The 23269-nt window shown below is 37.2% G+C and overlaps 1 protein-coding gene across 4 annotated transcripts in view; it reads right to left on the reverse strand.

Annotated features, from left to right (window-relative positions):
• VPS13C (vacuolar protein sorting 13 homolog C) overlaps positions 1 to 22866 on the reverse strand; it is a 180020-nt gene extending 157154 nt beyond the window's left edge. For all 4 annotated transcript variants that reach the window (XM_068965194.1, XM_068965193.1, XM_068965196.1 and 1 more), the window contains exons 1-5: positions 22767 to 22866; positions 10236 to 10279; positions 9528 to 9570; positions 5139 to 5234; positions 2875 to 2976 (exon numbers count right to left, since the gene is read on the reverse strand). In XM_068965194.1, coding sequence (XP_068821295.1) covers positions 2875 to 2976; positions 5139 to 5234; positions 9528 to 9570; positions 10236 to 10279; positions 22767 to 22866 — 385 coding nt within the window. The remainder of the gene's footprint in view (positions 1 to 2874; positions 2977 to 5138; positions 5235 to 9527; positions 9571 to 10235; positions 10280 to 22766) is intronic.
• Positions 22867 to 23269: the final 403 nt, after the last annotated feature.

A 23269-nucleotide genomic window follows, 5' to 3' on the forward strand; every position in this document is an offset into this window, starting at 1 on the left:
GTATTATGAGAAGGTAGAGGAATTGAGGATGAAGAAAGATGCTAAGAGAGGTAAATTCCTTGACTACTGTGGAAGGAAATACAAGATAGTGCCTTACATTAATAAATTAGACAACCACAGAATGTTAATATTTCTAAAATGATGGCTCCCTCTAAGGAGTGAGTTGAAAGGGTAGAGAAGGGTGAAACAAGAAACTGATAATTTTCATAAATCTTTTAGGAAAAAACATTTGATTTCAGAGTTAACATTAACTCTAAAATTTTAAGAGTTTTTGATAAATTAATATTTTAAAATATAAAATCTCTATAGCATTTGAAAATCTTTTGACTTTACTAGGAATTTAACATTACCCTTTATTTTACAATAGCCTTTCCAAAAAAATAATTTACTACAATGAAATAAAAGAAGAAAAATATCAAGAAGTTTATTTTGACAGTTAAGCAAGCTCTCTAGAAATGAACTTATAGTTATATTTCAATTTTCTTTTTTTCCCACATAACAGTGGGCAGGCACTCTATTTTATCAAATGAAACAAACTGAGTAAAAGCACGTCTTTAAAGCAGATCGGACTAAAGACTCTCTTTTTTAATCAACTGCTGCTTATAGTTAAATCATTTCCTCTCCTTACCTCTGAGTCTCCATACATAAGCGACAGTGCTTTTGTGCTTTCAAAATCAAGGAATAAGTGGGAAAATAATAAGTATAAAAAATAAAGTCTAGTAATCAAGTCAAAACTGTTAATTAAAAATGGTGAAATGGAAAGCACATAAAGGCCAGGGTTGTCCTTAATCATTCACATGAACAACATTATATGAAGATAGGGTCTATATTCATATAAACTAGAGAAAGTACTTAAATGTAGTCTAAGTGACTAAATGTATTTCTTAATAATTGAGAAAAAAAATCTCTATCAACATATTTCCCAACTTCTATACTTTTATACTTTCCCAACTTTTATACTTAGAACATTTTGTTGACAAACCTAATATAATGTTAATGAAACTGAGTTTTAATTTCTGAATCTTAGTTCTATCCTAATAAAAACTAACCTTATCATCCAAGAAACTGCAATATAATGATTATTTATAAGCCTAACAGCCCGATTTACACAAGCTTAGTACTACAGATGTTGATCTCCTATAGATTTATCAAATCATCCTTAACAGTCTCTCTGCCAGACCCAAAAACAAGTTTCCTATGTATTAACAACCCAGTAGTCAAAATTCACAAGCACTTAATACAAAATTTATAGCAAGTTATCAATTTGCTGATTAAGCTGTCAACTACTAAAATGGAGAGAGTATATACTATGCTTTCTCTTATAGTTCACTGGAAACACTAAAATATTTTTAAAGCAATCAGTTATTTCTATTCCAAAAAAAAGAAAAAAAATGAGTTTTGGGTTTGTTTCTCAAAAGGGAAAATATAAATTATATATATTATAAATTAAAAGTATATAATTACATGTAACAGCAATATATCCAACCATATATAAATATACCAATTGATGACTACATATAATTATATGTATGTGTATTAACAAACAGATTTAATCTGAACTGATTTAAGAAAGAAATTAAATTCTAGTGCTCTCTAAGCCTTTTTCCTCATTTTAATAAAACTATTTCTAATTAACCAATATTAAATAAAAAGAAATATTCACACTGAACTGGCATAAAACAAAACCACGACCACTTTGCTTTGTTTGGCAGATAAAAGTGATAGAAATTAAGAAAATTGTTTTCATGGAAATACAGATCCTTAAGTTTCAGCAGAAATGTAAGATATGGTTAAATATGAAAAGAGAAAGGAAAATACTGTTTAGACTTTTAAAATTTTCTACCATTAAAACAGCCTCTGTATCTGAAATATTTTAGTACTTTTCTGTAAAAGAATCAGTAATTCTGAATAAAGGAAAAACACTCGGGGGAAAAAAGAATTAGAATCATTGACAAAGAATTTTAATAAGCTATTTTTAATTTCTCTTGATTTAATTAAACATCAGCAGCTTAAGTATCTTATTATAATATCAAAATATAATTTCTATCATTTCTAACATTGGCCATATCTTTTAAGAGAGACCAAAGAGAAATGCCTTAGGCATTTCTAATACCATCTTCTTCCATCACAGAAATACATAAACATGCTACCAAATGATGCAAAAATGATGTAAAATGGTATTAATTCTCATACGCTAACCAGCAATCAGAGTATGATTTGACTTGAAAGAGAAAAACAAACTTGGAAAGGCTTTGAAATGCCTTTAACTCACCATCCTATAGACTACTCTGTTTTATCCTATCCTTATTCTTGCTCCATAAACCAAATTAAAATAGTCACCAGATTTATTTTTAGATAAAAACAAACTATTAAAACTTAAGATGTTAAAATGTTGAAATGTGAAAAATCAATTTTTAAAAAATATCCTGTATAATATGATAAGATATAGCAAGGAAAAGAATTACAGCACCATTTCCTCTAAACATTACTTCACTATATTAATATGCTGAACTTTATTATCTTTCAACAACACAGGTGAAAATGCAGACAAAGAAACCATTAACCTTTGGGAAAAACAAACAGGCCTACAAGAACTCAAAGAATTTGGGAAGTCTCCATAAAGTAGCATAGTAGAAATGACTGGTTAAGAAAAGTAAGAAAATTTAACTGGCAGTGAGATAAAATAATCACAAAGGCAATGATTCCTAAATGTGTCATTAAAATCTTTACAATCAATATTATGAGATATGATATTAAAAGAAGATTCTTTGGAATAGCTTATGAAGGCTTACAAAAGAATCCTCTTTACAGAGTATTAAATGTACCTAAAACATAGGTGTATGCACATTTTTCTAAAACATAAACATATTGTACCTTTCTCTGCTGCTTTTTGAAGGGCTTCTTCAATTCGAGATAACTCTCTCTGTTTAATATCTTGCAAGGATTTTTCTTCCTTTTCAGCATCATATTTAATACCTAAAAATATAGTTAATTCACACATCAAGAAAGGCAATAATAAATAAATAAGCAAAGTTCAGCCTCATTATAATATTGTGTGTATGTGTAACAGGTAATCTTTGTAAAAACATTTATATTCTTTAGATTGGTTTTACAAGAAGTTTACATAAATGATTCCTATCTACTTACAAAGTTCATATCAAAAGGAAAAGGAAAGAAGGAAACGAATTAAAGGGAGAAAGAATACAGGAAAAAGGATGATTGGGGAAAAGGGTGAGTAGGAAGGTAAAAGGGAAAAACAAAGAGAAGGCAGAAAATACATCAAAAAATTTCCAATTATTATATCTGAGTGGTAAAATTTTGAGTAACTACAAAAAATATGTAATATCCAATATCAGCTGGTATCAATGTAAGATTGATTTAAAAAAAGACTTTGAGAAAGTAATTTAAGAATATGTATCAACAATCATATAATACATATAATCATATCCTTTTAATTTAGTAATCTCATTTCTGATCACGTACCTAAGGAAAAAACACAAAATGAGAAAGATATCTATACGAAGGATGAGTTTATAATGTTCACCGTAACAGCAAAAACCAGTTGGCAGTCCATAATAAAATATCATATAGCCTTTCAAAATTGTCACTATCACCATGGAAACTGTGGTTTTCATATTTCATCAAAAATAACCCTTTTGCACTGTTGGTGGGAATGTAAACTGATAAGGCCACTATGGAAGACACTACGGAGATGCCTCAAAAAAACTGGGAGTAGAACTACAGTATAACCCAGCAATCCCACTACTTGACATATACCCATGGTATACCCATGGAAGCCAAATTTGAAAAAGGCACATGTACCCCAATGTTCACTACAGCACTATTTAGCTAGGACAGGGAAGCAACCTAGATGTCCATCATCAGATGAATGGATAAAGAAGCCATGGTATATAAATACAGTGGAATATTACTCAGCCATAAAAAGGAACACATTTGAGTTAGTTCTAATGAGATGGATGAACCTACAGCCTATTATACAGAGGGAAGTTAAGTCAGAAAGAGAAAAACAAATACCTTATATTAATACATATATATGACATCTAGAAAGATGGTACTGATGAACCTATTTTCGGAGCAACAATGGATATGCAGACATATAAAACAGACCTATAGACATGGGTGGGGGAAAGCAGAGGGTGGGATGAACGGAGAGAGCAACTTGGAAGCAGATACCCCATGTGCAAAATAGACAACCAATGGGAATTTGCTGTGTGACTCAGGGAACTCAAGCCAGCACTCTATAACAACCTAGAGGGGTGGGAGGTAGGAGAGAGGTTAAAAAGAAAGGGGACACATGTATACCTATGGCTGATTCATGCTGATGTATGGCAGCAGACAACACAACCTTGTGAAGCAATTTTCCTTCAATTAAAAATAAGTTAAGTTTGGAAAATATATATATACACATACTAAGCAAAGAAGCCGGATGCATGTTACATATATAACATGATAAATACTATGTTAAATCAAGCATGTATACAGTAAAGACTGGAAAACAAAGTATAAAAATAAAAACTGTCTTTTATGGTTGCTAAAACAAGTAACTTTTCCCTAAAATATCTGAACTTTTCTTAACATTATACTGATCTCAAACTGAAAAAATATTAATAATGAAAGATATTACTTTTAAAAACATCACTACTTCAAAATATTCATTAAAAATTAAAATACTATAATGTATAATGAGAAAATTACCTACTTTATACATGCTTTTGAAAGAACATTCACTCAAAATCAGAAGCAACAAAATGGGGGAAAAAAATTTCTAATCTGTAGATTAACATGACAGTACATTTTAAAAAATGTATTTACTTTCATTCTCAAAAGTAAATCTGTCTAATGCATCTCAACAGAAGACTTAGTTGTAAAATAATTATTCACAGAGAATATAATAAATTTCACAAATGGTTGAAATTACTCTAACAACAGTATAAAATATTTTATATAAAATGTGGCTATATATGTATATGTAAAATGCATGTATGTGTACATATATGAATATGATTAGTTTATTTAAATTATGTTCTGTTTTACTAAACATATTAAAATATTTAACCAAAGTAACAATTTAATTTTACTATGACTTTACTGAATGGTTATAATCTAAAATAACTTACTTGCTCCTGGGACAACAAGCAGATATAATCCCTCTAGAGTTGCAACAACAGCTTCGCCATAAAGGTTCTTCCAAGGAATCTTCAAAGTTAATTTATCTAAATAAACATGATTTCAACTTTCTTATTTGGATGCTCAAGAAGATATACATTTCTCACTTTCCATTAAGAGAAAAAGTATACAAAACCCTTCAGATATAGAGAATGAACATCACTCAGAAAGAAAGAAACTAACACAGTTTAAAACATCTTTTTCATATTATATTACTATCAGAAATAACTATTCACATGGTGCTTTACATTTTTCAAACTTTTTGATAACTACTATTTCATTTAATATTCCCAAACTGTAAGGAAAATGAGGCAACTATTACTTTGGTTTTGAAAAAAAGAAAACTCAGTCCCAGGCACGTTTAATTATTTGCTTAAGTCCACTAAAGTCATCAATGGAACCAGAACTGATGGTCTAAATACAGTACATGCTGTTCTAGTCACACCTGCAACCACATCTCTACAGCATCAGCGTAAAAGAGTATCTGTTCAAGATGCCAGGAATTGAACCCGCAATACAGATTAGAGCACCAAAGGAAAAGACCTTTGACAGTCTGCTGCTGCTGCTAAGTTGCTTCAGTCGTGTCCGACTCTGTGCAACACCATAGACGGCAACCCACCAGGCTCCCCTATCCCTGGGATTCTCTAGACAGGAACACTGGAGTGGGTTGCCATTTCCTTCTCCAATGCATGAAAGTGAAAAGTGAAAGTGAAATGGCTCAGTTGTGTCCGACTCTCAGTGACCCCATGGACTACAGCCCACCAGGCTCCCCTGTCCATGGGATTTTCCAGGCAAGAGTACTGGGGTGGGGTGCCACTGCCTCCTCCAGGACAGTATGCTGCTGCTACAACTAGAAGAGGCCAGCCCTGAAGGCAAGGTATACTGCTTTGTGATTACCAGTATTGTAAAGTGACAGGCAGTTCAGACTAGTTATGTTCCAAATATCTACCTATAAATCACATGAAAGGAAGAAAACATCTTCTCTGTTAGAAATAATGGTATTGACATCAAGTCCTTCAGAGACTGGCCTACAGAAACTTTCTCACCCATAATGTAGATGAACTACCCTAAGTGTCACTAAGCCAAGTTTGGAGTTTTACGGGAAAAAGCTACACAAAGCAGGAGAGAGAAGACAAAAAGGGCATATTTTCAGCTAAATTTTGAAATGGGCAAAAATCTGTCTTTGGCATCTTTCTGCACTATTATTTCTTTACTCTCTTCCCAATCACTAGTATGCCCTCTTTTCAGGTCTCCAGGAAGCAAATGTCCCAATCTACCCTCAACTATATCAGAGCGATTCTACCCAAACCTTCTTACCCCTATAGTTTTCCATGTTCCAAAATTAAATACCTTCTCTCATCACAATTTAAAAAATAATGACCCTATAAAAGCTATAGTTCTCTCAGTACTGCTGATCAGATTTTCAAGACAAAAGAATCTGATTCAACAAAGTCATGCTAATATGTGAGTGACTAAACTACTTACACCATCAGAATCACTGGCACTTTTAAATCAAGATGCTGAAAGCTCAAAGAATTGTTGAAAAGGATAAAAAGCTGAAGAGGAAATAAAATAATGTAATGTAAGGGAGGATATTTTGCTTCACCTGGATGGCTACGGAGGGAGGCCAGTTTCGGCTGGGAATCTCTTACCGAAGTTAAAATCCAGAATTATTTCTCCATCTAGATTTTTAATTTTCTCCAGCTTGTAACCCCAATGAGGTCCTTAAACGTTTCCTACTTCAGAGGAGCCTAGAGGTAAGGGCAGTACACTTCTGGGTCATTTCTAAGTCTGCTGATTTAAGAGCGAGCGCCACCTATATTTATAATAGATAGTGTTTTATTTGTAACTATCTCATCAACTTCTAAAAATTGATTTGATTGCCTTCTTGGTGAGCATGAGATTGAAAAAGTGGGAAATGCTTCTTTAATATACCAAAAATAAACTGTCTGTTCTCTAAGCCTTTTTTCTCTCCTTTTACCGTAACTATTCTGTATTCCACTGAAATTAAGTTCCACTGCCTTCCTTTTATAAATCAGGAAATTTTTTAAATTTTTAAGTAAAAGCAGTATCCACAAACATATCTAGCTCTTAGAAAATCAAAACATCCTTAGTGTACTTACTTGGCCACACTAACTCTACAGGTTAGGTATAATATTTTAAGCTAACAGTAATTTAATAACTGTTAATTTTCAGTTCAGTTCAGTCGCTCAGTCATGTCCGACTCTGCGACCCCATGAATCACAGCACGCCAGGCCTCCCTGTCCATCACCAACTCCTGGCATTCACTCAGACTCATGCCTGACGAGTCAGTGATGCCATCCAGCCATCTCATCCTCTGTCGTCCCCTTCTCCTCCTGCCCTCAATCCCTCCCAGCATCAGAGTCTTTTCCAATGAGTCAACTCTTCATAAGCTAACAGTAATATAAGTGCCTGATAAACCTCAAAACAGAGATAAGTATAAAGAAAATATGCTTTGCATCCTTACATGCAAAGTGTCTCTCCTAACTCAGTGAGTAACCTGGAAGCAAGCCATTAAATTCTTATAATACTTTAAAAGCAAGGAAAATAAATTGGAACCACAGAAAACCTCTTCCAAAATATAAATTTTGTTGTAATAATACAATGAATAACATGTAAGTTATTTAGGCAAATATAACTCACCCATTAACCTGGATATGAGGCTGCAATATTTTGTCCTAATTTTAGATCTCTCTAGTATCTTTGAGGACAAAGATACCATATTTACCCTTGCTTCTCCCACAGCTATGTATCTCAAAGGTAAAAGATTTAATTAATAGCTATAACTTCACTGGAGGATTTCAATTAAGCATGCAGGGCTACAACAATACATCCACAATACTGCTAAACAAGGCTCTGTGTAACAGACAAACAAAAAATATAATTTTTTACCCTAGTGATATTTTCAATCTAAGGGAGTATCTCCTGTTTCAAGAGGGAAAAAAAAAGAATTTACACTAAAATGTTTTAACTTATATAAAAGGAACACATATTTATGAAGTAATGCAGATTCACAGAAGTATTCAAGTAATTACTATAAAGATGCTAGGACAGTAAAAGACAAAGCCTTCCCTGGATACAAAATAATGAATGAAGAAGGAAAGCGATGTGGTGAAGTGGCAGGATGACAGGGATGAAAGGAAGGATGGTGGCATAAGTGAAAATTCTAAAGTAACAGTAACTCATCTAGGGTTGTAATTTATAGTTTTTAAAAAGTAAAAACCAGGCAGCATGGAGAGTTGAAAGGACTTGATATATTAAAATTCCTACTGAAAAATTTCTCCAACAAAGATGTATGCTTAGTTGAGCTACACAGACTTTCAACTTAACAGAACATATCCTTTATACCACATTGTTGCACAATATATCAAGTGAAATGGCTGAATAAAACATAAGGGAAATTAGCTATACTTAAATTCTCTTTAGTCAATCCTAAAGAAAATCAACCCTGACTATTCATTGAAAGGACTGATGCTGAAGCTGAATCTCCAATACTCTGGCCACCTGATGCAAAGAGCCGACTTGTTAGAAAAGACCCTGATGCTGGGAAAAATTGAAGACAAAAGGAGAAGAGGGCAGCAGAGGATGAGATGGTTAGACAGCATCACCAACTCAACAGCCGTGAGTCTGCACTCCAACAGACAGTGAAGCAAGGGAAGCTTGGGGTCCTGCAGTCCATGGGGTTGCAAAGAATTGGACACAACTCAGCAACTGAGTTCTGAGTGAGGCTTCCCTGGTGGCTCAGAGGTTAAAGCGTCTGCCTCCAATGCGAAAGACACGGGTTCGATCCCTGGGTTGGGAAAATCCCCTGGAGAAGGAAATGGCAACCCACTCCAGTATTCTTGCCTGGAGAATCCCATGGACAGAGGACCCTGGAAGGCTACAGTCCACGTGTTTCAAAGAGTATGACACAACTGACCGACTTCACTTTCACTTTTCACTTTCAGCAACTGAAACAACAAATTCTCTTTACTAGACTCTGCAAATTATACTACTTTGAAATTTTTTTAAAAAAATCTGCATATCAACTTTGAAAATGAAAATACTTTTCTGTGGTGGAACCAAAGCCTGAAAAATATCACTGCAGTTCAATTATCCTTCTAATTTAGAAGGTAATTTTCTACACTTTGCTCAAAAACTTCCATACATATACTATGTACAGTATACATTAGGCTCAGAACTCAGAAAACTCTAATCAACATAAGCCAAAAACCTATCACATTTTGTTCAAGCTAAGAAAGATGTCTGAGACTAAATAACAGGAAAAAAAAAAAACTAAAAGGATGAAGAATAACTCAAATGAAGAGTGAAGTACTTACCAATCTGGCCAGCCTTGACTTTAAAAGGAACATCCAATTCACTCTTCAGAAGGAAGAAAAAAAAAAAAAATTAAACAACATCTGAAACTATTAAGTGCCCCCAAATCATCTTTGTAATAATTATTTAAATACACAATCATCTCTAAGGAAACATAAAGCTTTTACATCTGAGTAACTCATAAAAGATATGTTTCACAGGTGAAAAAATGTTTTTATTAACTTACAATTGACTTTTCAGAAAGAATTCATAAGAGAAGCAAAATATAAACAAGAACAATAGAAAAAGAGTTTGTAAAGAACATTCCATTTTCCAAGAGATACTATTTCAATCACAAGGAAAAAAATTATTTTTCTAAATCTTCAATCTCAGATTTTCCTAGAATAAATCATTAAACAAATAATCACTTCATCTGGTACCTGGTACCAGGTACCCAGCAACCAGGGTTTCAAAGAGCTTATCAAATTAACTGGGGAGTCAACATAGTAAAGAATCTGCCTGGAATACAGGAGATTCCAGGTTCAATCCTGGTTTGGGAAGATCCCCTGGAGAAGGGAATGGCTACCCATTCCAGTTTTCTTGCCTGGAAAATTCCATGGACAGAAGAGCCTGGTGGGCTACAGTTCATGGTGTTACGAAGAGTCAAACAGGACTGAGCAACTAACGTTTTTACTTTCAACATAGTTTATAAAAAAAAAAAAAAAACTTACCAGAGCATTTTCTTTTATCTGTAGATTATCCAAGGCCACATTACCTTTAAAAAAAAGACAAAAATTATAAAGTTAATACACCAATTAGCATTAGTATACCCTGTCTTAATGCAACACCAACACTACACTAAATGCTAAGAAGTAAGCAAAGCAAACTGCAATTATATAAGAAGCTAAGGCACAAAAGAGTTGTTCTATATAGACAGGAAGTATTAGTTATGGCATGCTTTAGGTGAGCCCGATGCAAAAGAAATTATAAAATATTTAAACTGGCTAACATTTAAATAGACAATGAGAAAGAAACTGATGCCTTTCAGACTAAAGAACTTTAGAAATGAAAATATCTATATATCCATCATTTTGAATGATGAAGCCAAAATCCTAAAAGAAGGAAATAAAGAGGTTACTATTAGAACAGATCTATTATCCTGTAACCCAGGATCTTTTCCTTAATCATAGTGTCAGTGAATAATTTCTATAAGAATACAGTGCTGGTCTTTTAAAACTTCAAAGATCCTACTTGCCCAGCAATTGTTTATGGTTCTACTATTTTCTCATTAGTCCAACTTTTTAAAAGTTTATTCAGATATTAAGTTATAAAAACGAAAGCCATAATGACACTATTGCATGACTCAAATATTAAACACTGCACTTATACATTCATACAGAATAAGTAAATATTCTTGTTTACATAAAAATATAAGCCAAAAAAGGTTTTCATTTCATGTAAATTCTCTAACGGTTAGTAAAATGCAAGTTCCAACATGAAATACAAGTATAAAATATTCAATCATGCATTTTCTTAATCACTTATGACACATTTCTTTTTTTTTTTTTTTTCCAAAAAATACTATGCTTCCTATGCTCTCTCAAAACATTTCTCAATCAAGCAGTTTCTTCCTGGTGGTATTCTAAAGAGAATTAAAAAGTATATTCAACTCTATTATGCCACTGTTAAGAGATTCGCTTTTCCCCAGATCTCAGATTTATTCAAGCAAACATTTATTAAGCACCTACTCCAAGTCATGTGCTGGAAAGAGAGAGAACACAACCCTGCTGGTGAGAAGTTCACAGCCTAGCAGAGGACAGCAAATTTCTAAAATTTGGGAAATACTCTATTGACATCCCAACAGAACAGTAATAAGATGCAAGGGAGGAACCACCTAGTTCTGCCAAGGGAGATAAAGACCTTCACACAAAAGTTCAGGCTGGAAGACTGAAGAAATATTTATTCGGTGGATAAGAAAAGAGAGCAAAGGGCTTCCCTGGTGGCTCCGCGGTACAGAATCTGCCTGCCAGTGCAGGAGACACAGGTTTGATTCCTGGGTCAGGAAGATCCCCCAGAGTAGGAAAGAGCAATCCATTCCAGTATTCTTGCCTGGGAAATACCATGGACAGAGAAGCCTGGTGGGCTACAGTCCACCGGGCCGCATGAGTCGGACAGACACGACTTAACAACTAAACCACCACCAAGAAAAGAAGGCAACAGACATCTCGGAGTAAAATGTATTTTAGAATGCACATGTGGCTTTTTGCAGCTGGATGTGAGGATGGGAGATAAAGCCGGAAAGGTTGGCAGGAGCTAGGCTAACCAAGAGTCTTCGGAATGAAAAGTTCACACTGGTTACAAAGAGAGATGAAATATGTACAACAGGGGTGACAAAATCTGAGCTAGAACCATTATGCTATTGTTCTAAGAAATGGATCTGTCCAAATAATTTAGCTAAAGATACTGTAATATTGGTTATAAAGCAGAAAGGACTGATGGGAGGGAGGGGAGGGAGGGGTAGGACCTAAAGAACTCCAAGTCCAGGAAGACAGCAAGCATCATAATAACCTAAAACGGAGCAACAAAGTATAGACAGACATGGGAACACACTCATAAAGCAGTGAGGTTTAAAATAAGGGTAAAGAATGCCCAGCTTGATCTATATATTTAAAATTACATATATGCACATATACATAGATAACAAACAACTCTAACACTAGACACCATAATCATCACAGCTGTTACTGCCATATAATAAAGTTCATCATCTTTATATATGCATATTGTAAATTTTCTATAATAAACTTAAAAGCCGCAAGAAAAGGAAAGTAGGAGGTAGAAGCCTCACAAATGGGGAGAAAATAATACAGCATAATAACAGGAGGAAAATTTCTACAATATACTGAAGAGAAATTAAAACCTGAAGTAGGCAATAACTTCAGGGTCGAAGAGACAGATGAAAAAGTTATTTTGGGGCTAGAACTGACAAGATGTCATCACTGACCAAACATAAATATAGTAGTCATGGAAAACTGACATGTGTTTGAGAATTATGAAAAAAAAAATCTTTAAAAAGTATTATATGCATAAAAATTACATAAAAGTGGGAGAACATTCCCGGGCTTAATTCTGTCAGATGACAAATTACAAAAAATTACAATTGGGAACTCTATTTGAGTCAAAAGAAGTAATGCGCGCAGAAGCTAGTGCACATGTGAAGCCATACACACCAGTTTAACAAGACCTAAGACCTCTAGGGAGGCTTGTAAACTTGCTCATGAATTTTGCTTGTTCTTCCCTTTGATTTTCAACTAGAGGGTCAAGGGTCATCAGGAATGCTCTCAAGTAACCGGCAGCAGATATGAAGCATTTTCTAACAATTGTTAAGGCACTAACATAATATATGTAAAAATATAAGTGCGCTCATAAAAAGCACATTTTCTACCACAGTGGCACTGTGGTTCTTTAATGAAGTGATAGATGCTATTTAAGATGTTAAATAGTAAAGCTGGCAATATGGCTAACAGAGCTGAACAAGTACATTTAGAAAGGCAGATTAGAGAAAGGTAATAGTGTTTATTGCTAGGAGGCAGAATTAAGGATTTTTTAATTCATGTTCTACAGTACTTTCTAGTTTTTACAATAAACAGATATTACTTTTATGTTAATACTATTAAATTACAATATGAAGTGGGGAAACAAGGTAAACTCTAATGTCAATATGACCTTAATATGTTTTATCTAAACTCCTCCTATATTTACTATTTACTATCTAAAGAACCATTAAAAAAAAGCTCTATTTCTACTACTTAAGAGTCTAGCAATCAAATGCATACTTCCTCTCTGGAAAAAATGTAAATGTTATCTAACAAATAGTAACCATAACAATGATAATAAGAATATTACATTCTATAAATTATTTGCACTGAAGGAGGAGTCACTACTCCTAACACAAAGAAAAGGGGAGGAACAGCAGAGTATTTCTGATTAACACCAGGGTGAAAGTACATTCATTCATTCAACCGGAAGATGAGTGCCTTATCTAAGTAAGGCACTGTGCTCTTAGTGTACTCTTCCACTAAAATGCATGCTTTTCTGCAGACACAGAATATCAGCCACTTTGTATTTAACTGACTGCTGAGGCAAAAGTTAAGATTTAGTTTTCCATTTCTATTCAAGATAATATAATTCTATACACATGCAAGTAACTTTAATAGCTATACTCAGATCACCCAGGGCTAAGAACACAGAGGTCATAGGAAGTTCCTGAAAACCTAGAGGAAGGGTAAATATTTGTGTCCAATCTTTAACAACCCCCGCCCCCCCAAAAAAGGGAGGAAAGAAAGACTAATAATTGGAAATAGGTAAACTTAACTCTGCCAGCGAGGAAGGCACTAAAGCCAATCCCATAATCAAGTGCGTCTAATCCCACAAATATCTAAGGAGACCAAGTGAGAAAGAAGAAAAGAGGCTCTGTGAAGTGATTTCCTTCTATGACGGATTGCCAAGTCTGAAGGATGACAGCAAAGGTTAGTCTGGCTTCAGAAGACAAGGTTTCTGATTTGGATCCTATATGATGAAAGTAAATGATGGTCCACCAGCTACCCAGGCCTCTCAACGCACTGTATGATGAAAGAAATGCATGCAGTATATGATGAAAGAAGGGAAAGTAAATCATGAACAAGCAGAAACATTCTGGATGAGCACACGACGAGAGTGTCCCACATAAACTTTCATTTGAATCAGTTCTAATGAGGTGGATGAAACTGGAGCCGATTATACAGAGTGAAGTAAGCCAGAAAGAAAAACACCAATACAGTATACTAACGCATATATACGGAATTTAGAAAGATGGTAATGATAATCCTGTATGCGAGGCAGCAAAAGAGACACAGATGTATAGAACAGTCTTTTGGACTCTGTGGGAGAGGGAGAGGGTGGGATGAAATGAATCGACAGTCCAGGTTCGATGCATGATACTGGATGCTTGGGGCTGGTGCACTGGGATGACCCAGAGGGATGGTACAGGGAGGGAGGAGGGAGGGGGGGTTCAGGATGGGGAACACGTGTATACCTGTGGCAGATTCACGCTGATGTATGGCAAAACCAATACAATATTGTAAATTAACCTCCAATTAAAATAAATACATTTACATTTTAAAAAATAAAAAACTTTCAAAGCTAATCTTGAAGGATATTTTAAAGAAGCATCTTAAAAGAGTAAATCCTCAATCAAAATTTAATTATCTTTATGAATGAACCAGAGGGAAATGAAAGTAAATCCATTAAATTAGCAAATGAAACCAAGGAGGCAGAATTGGAGCCAGCTCAGAAAAATTTCAAAAGAAAAAGAAAAGCCTGCTAAATTATAGAAAATAACAAAGTTGGTACATTTGTGAATAAAAATCAAATGCCACTGATATAATGTGGAGCAAGTCCACCTCAGTCCAAGAATAGCTTTTAAAACAGAATAAATGTAAGAAATTCAGTGCTGATGTTAAATACCTCCAGTCAGAAATAATCTGAACTTCCACAGAAGTTTCACTACACTATTCTTATGGCACTTAACACTCAGGTATATAAATCCCCAACCTAATTTCAAACTCATTGATTCTCCTCATAGAAGGCACTCAGTAAACACTGACTCAGTTAATTAGAATGCTTGTGTGTGTGTCATGTTGTATGTGTGTGCAGTTGTATCCGACCTTTGCAACCCCATGGACTGTAGCCCACCAGGCTCCTCTGTCCATGGGATTTCCCAGGCAAGAACACTGGAGTGGGTTGCCATTTGTACTGAAATAGAAATGACTACATTAAGAACATAAATCTTTCTGTTATTGACAGAAAACACTCTCAGATCTACTACATTACTTGATCCTCACAGCCTTCTGGGTGTAAAAGGAGGAAGGATGTAAAAACAAATCAGGGCTTAGAGATTAAATGATTGGCCTAAGAACACTATGTGAACATAGCAAGTGGTGCAGCCAGGGCTCAAATCTCCTGATGCCCCATGCTGTATTAAAAACATTACACTATCTCCCAAAGAGCACAGATAGGTTAGAGAATCTGATAATTCTATCTTCCTTGGGAAAAAAAAAAAACAAATGCCATATAAGAACTGGACCCTGCACTTAAGAGGCATGGATAGCTGGTGGGCCATTTTTGGTTTTAGCTTTTTAAAAGAATTTCTTTAGAAACCCAAAACCAAAAAGGGTAACTAAAATCAGTATTGTTAGGTAAAAGACCAGGACACCAAAAGAGTGTCTAACAGGCTTTTTAATGGCGAAGCGCTCCCGGGCGGGGTTCCCGGATCGGGTTCCCGGACCGGAACAAGCCGGACTGTGTTGGGTGTGGTTTTTATACGTTCGTTCGTTGCGAGGGATGGTCAGGCAAGATGGATGGGGGTTCAGATAGGTCGCCAGGCAGAGGCGTCGCGGGCTGACAGGTCCTTCTACGTGGCTGGGGTGGGACGGTTTTAGCTGGTGAAGTGTGCTGTCATTGGTCCCGGGATCTGGGAGGCGCCTTCCATTAGGGACCTCCCCCGCCGGCAGGAGAGAGAGGAAGGGCGGCCCAGCATGGCCCCCGGGGGTCCGGCCTTACAAGTATTACTAGCAAAGACATAACCAGAAAGGAAAGTCAAGCTTTATGTTAAGAAAAAGAAATGTGTCTCCGTGGAAAACACAGAAGCAGGAGATACCATTGCAAAGGGTCATTTTAGTACTTTTTAAAAATCTACATTTTTCTAAAAACAAAAGAAATTCATAAGTTATGATTTAGAACTTTTTAGGACTATGAAGACCTTAAAACCTAACCTGCTTTCACTTTATACATGAAGAAATCTTTTAAAGAGACTGGGTGGTTTATGCAAGGTTATACAATTAATATGCAGCAGCTTCCCAGGTGGCTCAGCAGTAAAGAACCTGCCCACCAGTGCAGGAGATGCCTGCCAAGCAGGAACTGCAGGTTTGATCCCTGGGTCAGGAAGGATCCCCTGAAAAGGAAATGGCAACACACTCCAATACTCTTGCCTGGGAAATACCATGGACAGAGGAGCCTGGCGGGCTACAGTCCAAGGGGTGGCAAAGAGTCGGACATGACTTAGCAACTAAACAGCAACAGCAGTAGTGCTCAGAATAGAATCTATGTCTCCCGACTCCCTGGTCAATGTTCTTAATATAAAACACACAGACAAATACAAAACTGGGATTAAAAACAAAAAAATCAACCAATAAACAAAAATGCCCTCATCCAGGGAACTAGCTTTGCATATTATAAAATGGTGAAAAAAGAATACGTGATGCTATGCACTTTTTATTTAAGATTATTTGAAAGTATATATAAATATTCAAACACATTCATTTCCCAAGGACGTGAGCTAAAGTAAGTGAAAGTGTTAGTCACTTATTCGTGTCCAACTCTTTACAATCACATGGCTCCTCTATCCACGGAATTCTCCAGGCAAGAATACTGGAATGGGTAGCCATTCCCTTCTCGAGGAGATCTTCCCAACCCAGGGATCACACTTGGGTCTTCTGCATTGCAGGTAGATTCTTTACCATCTGAGCCACCAGGGAAGCCCTAAGCTAAAGTAAATGAATGAACATTTCTAAAATAAATCAAATTATTTTGATAACTATTGGTTTAGTAAAAATACTTAATAAAATATTAAATCAACTCATTTCAGTTGAATCCAGCTATTTATCCCAAATTACCTCATCTAGAGTCCTTTTAATAGGAGTTCACAGTAACTCTCTGTCTTAGGAGGGGAAGCTGGGGGAAGAAGAAACAACTGACTCTCACTCTTCCATTTCCCTATTGAAACAGGAAGTCTCAGCAAAGAAAGCTGGAAAGCTGCCACGTCACCACTGAACTTTCTCCTTTTCAAATACATTTCAGGGCTCTCATAAGATTAAGTAGTGTGGCAGAGCCCCTTCGTAGAATGGTTACCCAAGTACCAACTTCCAGCTCTATTTGTAGAAAGGGGTGAAGTTTTAATTTATCATACTATTCAAACTTGTGGAAAGTTGTTTTTAATAAAATTTTAAGGCCTTGTTTTAAATAATGATATTTAAATACCTAAGTATGTTACGATATTGAATTTTTTTCTTGTTAACATGTGACAGGACAAACTAATAAGAAGTGTGGTTTTCACTAGGCTAAGTGTTGGTTGGGAGGAGAGAAATAAAAAAAAATTCCTCAACAGGTTTAGAAATACTTAGATATTGCTAAGTTTTATGGATTAAGGTTAGAAAGAAGCAGAGGCCTGTTTTTTTCAAGCTGCCCTTTAGCTATCTGTTAAGACAATGGTAATACATAGATTTGGATTTGCAAATATCAGCATGAGGCTGGAACTTCATTCTTCCTGTCATACTTCATGACTGTGACTCTGCTCACCAGTAGTGAGTGAAGAACAAAAAGGTAAACATGATTTGACTATTATTTCTCTCCATGAATGCAGAGCAAGCGGGAGTACTTAATGAATGAGTACACATGGATCTGGCCTTGTTCAAGTCACAAAAGTTCAAAGCCTTCTCATTTACAGATAAGAAGCTAGTAGTCACTGGGCAATGACTTGCTAAAAACCAGTGAACCAGGCAGTACTGGACATGTAATTAGATCCCATGTTTCCTCCTCCCTTATGCTGCTCAGCTCTAAGAACATCTGGCAGCTGAGGGGAAAGTGTCAAGGGTGGAGTGAAGGACAATACAGTAATCAGCACAGGCTTGGCCTGGTTTGCAGAGTTAAAACTCTGAGGGCCCTCCACCTGGCTCCTACTCCTACTGGTGGCCAGCAGGTCACCACAGCCACCTCCTGCATCCAACTCTTCACAGCCTCTATGTATATTCTACCTATCAAATGGAAGCGAGAGCAGAATTCTGAATGGAGATTTTCTGATGACTTTTCATGGCAAGTAACCTTGAAAAATCAAACTGAAAAAGGTTCTACATTGACACAAACTTGCTTAAACCAAATTGCAAAAGATCTGGTGTTTCAACATACCTTTTCAAATATGTTACTCTTAAAACAATTAAATTCTGGACATGCCTCAAATAGCTAACGGCTGTGCAACTTATCTCCTGGTACCAGTTAATGGGGAACAAAAACCTAGATAAACCTTCCCACCTACATAGGCAGCAACATGCACATCAGGCACTTTTCTGAACCTTTGAAAATCTGACTTACAAAATACCTGGCAGGGGGTGTAAGTACTGTAAGTGTAAACTCAAATGCAAATAGTTTTTTTTCTTTTAAGAACAATCTTTGGAAATGTGGTATTAGTTCTCTACACAAAATTATTACACTGAAGAATGTGAAAACCTTAGAGGTCATACTTATGAAAATATAGGCATAGCTCATTTTACTGCGCTTCCCTGGTGGCTCAGAGGTTAAAGCGTCTGCCTACAATGCGGGAGACCTCGGTTCAATTCCTGGGTTGGGAAGATTCCCTGGAGAAGGAAATGGCAACCCACTCCAGTATTCTTGCCTGGAGAATCCCATGGACAGAGGAGCCTGGTGGGCTACAGTCCATGAGGTTGCAAAGAGTCGGACACGACTGAGCGACTTCACTTTCACTTTCACTTTACTGAGCTTCACAGATACTGTTTTTTACAAATTTTTTACAAATTGAAGGTTTGTGGCAACCCTGTCAAGCAAGCCTACTGGTGCCATTTTTCCAACAGTATTTACTCACTTCATGTCTCTGTGTCCCATTTTGGTAATTCTTGCAATATATCAAATTTTTCATTATTATTATATTTGCTATAGTGATCAGTGATTTTTGACATACCTACTGCAAAAAAGATCATGACTCACTGAAGGCTCAGATAATGGGTAGCATTTTTTAGCAATAAAGTATTTTAAATTAAGTATGTACATTTTTTGACATAATGCTATTGTACACTTGAAAGGCTACTAATGTATGTTCCAAACATTAACTTTAATAAGCACTAGAAAACCAGAAAGTTCATGTGACTTGCTTTTTTTGATATTCACTTTATTGCAGTGGTCTGGAACCAAACTCTCAATATTTCTCAAGGTATTCGTATAAAATAAAACAAGCAGGCTGGTTTCCATCATTCGGCTAGGTTTGTGTATCATCACCATTACTATCAGTATTAACAATTGAACAATTATAATTATAAAAACTTTTCACATGATTTACCTTACAAATAGTTTTATTTCCCCATTTTAAAAGGGAGATGAGGAAACTAAGGCATAAAAAATTAAAATGTTTCTCCTATATCCCAAAGCTAGTAAGTAAGTTTTCATTTTTCTACCACAGCAAGAATTTTTCAAAAATCATTATGTGTAAATCACTTTTAAAAATACAGAGGAACTGTTGGGCATTTTTAAAAAAATCTTTATAAGAATAAAATCAGGAGATGACAAAGCTTTATGTGTGTGTGTGTTGTAATTTAAGGTAATATTCACAATAAACTTTCAGATTCTAGGCCTTCCAATAATTCTCCCCATCTTCCTCACTCTCATTTTTTGTTTCTTGTGTATTTCATTGGGAATGCCTATATATGTATGAATATATGCACAGCAAATTTTTCAAATTATATCAACACACCATTCTGATTTCTAAAACTCCTTCCTGATACCATCCAAGCAAAGATTGTGCATTTTTACTGACATGCTACCAAGTCACTTCTTAAAACTTCTGTTTCTTAAGTTAAAAATTTCATGAAGCATATAATTCCTCTAAGTACCTTTTAATTTCCTACTACAACCTATTCAGCACCAGAAAGGTCTACTATAAATGCAAAATACAATCTCAATATTCCCCTTAGACTAGGGTTTCTCAACCAGCATTTTGGGCTGAGTACTACAGTCCATGGGGTCACAAAGTGTCGGATATGACTTAGAGACTAAACAACTTTTTGCTGTGGGGAGCTGTCCTGAGCATTGTAGAACATAACAGTCTTTAGGGGTTCACTCAGGAAATACCAAAAGCACACATCTCCCCACAGTGTGACAATCAAAAGTGTCTCAGATGTGCAAATATTCTGTTGGAAGTGAAGTCATTCCTGGTTGAAAACCATTGCTACAGATTAGTCAAGGGTATCAATTTATCCCTTGTTTGGAACGAATAGTAGATCAGCTTGCGAAATGTTTGCAGATGGAATTCTTCCCTTTCTCAACATATGAAAATTTAAGAAAAAAACTAAAAGGTCAAACTCTGTGACTCATAAACCTTATCTGCTAAACCAAAGTGTTCAAGTAATTATTATATAAAATTTTAAATTATTTAAAAGCTTGTCAATGTTAAAGATGTCACAAATATCAGCTGTTTTCTTAATAATAACTTAATAATAATCTCATGTTTTACTATAAAAAGTGTAAGATAAATTTATTCAAAGAACAGAAATCACCAATTCAGTTTTATCTATTTTAATGAGAGAATTAGCATTATAAACAAAATATTTGAGCAACAGTTGTAAAAGCTCATAACTCATTGCTTTCTTTATGCTTATCACAAAAACAAAAGGCAGCAAAACTTTATACATGTTTAGCTGTGGTCTGATAAACCTGAATGGACTTCCATCGGGGGCATTTCCTAAAAGAAATGGGTTTATTTGCTCAGGGCCTAATATAAACTTGATGCTGGCCATGGTCATAATGCACAAGGACCAAGTCACTTCAGTTGTGTCCGACTCTGTGTGACTCTATGGACTGTAGCCTGCAAGGCTCCTCTGTCCACGGGGTTCTCCAGGCAAGAATACTGGAGTGGATAGCCATTCCTTTCTCCAAGGGATCTTTCCCACCCAGGGATGGAACCTGGGTCTCCCACACCGTAGGCCAACTGTTTACCATCTGAGCCATCATGGAAGCTCAAAAAGAAATGGAATAAATTATAATGGTATATTTTATTTAACCCAATATATTCAAATATTATTTCACCACGTGATCAATATAAAAAATTGCTGAAATATTATACTTTCTCCTACTGAGTATTTTCAAAACTTGCTGTGTACTTTATACATCTGGCACAATTTATTTTGCACTAACTACACTGCAAGTGTTCTTATAGTGGCTATATTATAGGACAGCTACAACGACTTGCTGGCTGAATTAAAAGCAGTTACATCCATTTGGCATCACCGACTCAATGGACATGAGTTTGAGTAAACTCTGGGAGTTGGTGATGGACAGGGAGCCCTGACGTGCTGCAGTCCACCGGGTGGCGAAGAGTCGGACATGCCTGAGCGACTGAACTGAGCATTCATTTGAGTACTACTTTAGATTTCCTTTCAAAGCTGACAAAATTCCCAAAACTCTTCTGTAGAGTGAGGAAGTATCCCCAGTGTCCCCAGAGCTTTTCAGGTAAATGTTGCAAACAAGCTCTCTGAAGATGGAGAAGCACACTACAGTCTACTTCTATACACAACCTCTAGGATAGAAGCGTTGGTGTCGGTTCTTCAGTGTGCAACCAGTTCAGTACAGTCGCTCAGTCGTGTCCGACTCTTTGCGACCCCAGGGAACAGCAGCACGCCAGGCCTCCCTGTCCGTCACCAACTCGCAGAGTCACCTAATTAATGATGATGTAGCTCGTGGCTTGAATTTCTCTCTGTTGCTCCAAAACAAAATTGAAACTCCTCTTCTTATTAAGAGGAAAATCAATCCTAAGGGAAGTAGTCACTTTCTCAGTAGCTGAGAGTATTATTAGTTAAGAATTTCTACCGACGAGCCTTTCCTAATGATCTTCCCCTACTTGCCAACCGTTTCCCAAACCCTTTAGAGAAAAGCTAGTTCCTGACAGCTATCAACTGCCAGAAAAGATAAATGCGAAACACAATTTCCTGTTTCTCCTTCCTTGATGCCACTTAGGCGTGTGTGACCACGCAGCCAGCTTCGCTCCACCTGGAGTGAGAACAGGGAGGGTTCCGTGGAGTCGAAGGGGCCAGGCCGAGGGCAGGCAGAGGTCCCCCAAGGTGGGCAGGTGGGACCGAGCAGGGACTTCGGAATCAGGGACAAGAAAGCTGGGAATCTCCGCAAGACGGGCGCGATTCAACCGCCCCTCTCCAGACCCTGCGAGCACCCAGGACCCGGTGGCGGTGGAGGCGGGCACAGGCCTCCCCACGCCCTGCACCTGCGGCCCAAGGAGTGGGCCCCACCGAGCGCCCTCCCCGGAGGCGGAGCCTCAGACGGCAAAAGGAACTCGGCCCGGGCTGGAGCCGGGAGAGCAGCAGCCTGCGGCTGGGGCCCCATGGCCAGCGTCTGCAACCCTCAGCAACCCGCGGCCGCGCCCTCTCGCTTACCGCCCCAGATCCCCAGCTTCAGCTGGGACTTGTTCAGGTTCTCCACATAGTCCCCCAGGAAGCGGTTCAGCAGGTCCGCGACCACCGACTCCAGCACCATGGTGGGACCCAGGCACAGGAGAGGGAGGAGCCGGAACCGACCGGCGCAGCTGAGGGCGGCGACCAGCGCTGCGAATGACAGCCCCCCGGGCGCCGACCCGCCCAGGCGCCGCGCAGCACCGCGCGTGATTGGGCTGTGCGCAGGCGCGCCACAGCCGCCGCTGCTGTTGCTGGTTCTTCTCCTGCTGCCGCCCGGAGCTGGAGCTTCGGGGGCGCGTCGCAAACTCGTGACCCCCTGGCCGCAGGCCGCCAGGGCACCTGACAGCGGGCGGAGCGGAGCGGTGGAGAAGCTGCTTTGGCGCTTGCCTCAGCGACGAGCACCAGAGGAAAGAGATGTTAAGAGAAAGAAAAGGGAGGCAGGAGTTACTGAGCATGGGGACATCTTTGATGGTCGCTCTGCTTCC

The sequence above is a fragment of the Capricornis sumatraensis genome, chromosome 2 (assembly GCF_032405125.1).
Source record: "Capricornis sumatraensis isolate serow.1 chromosome 2, serow.2, whole genome shotgun sequence".
In the NCBI taxonomy this organism is placed as follows: Eukaryota; Metazoa; Chordata; class Mammalia; order Artiodactyla; family Bovidae; genus Capricornis; species Capricornis sumatraensis.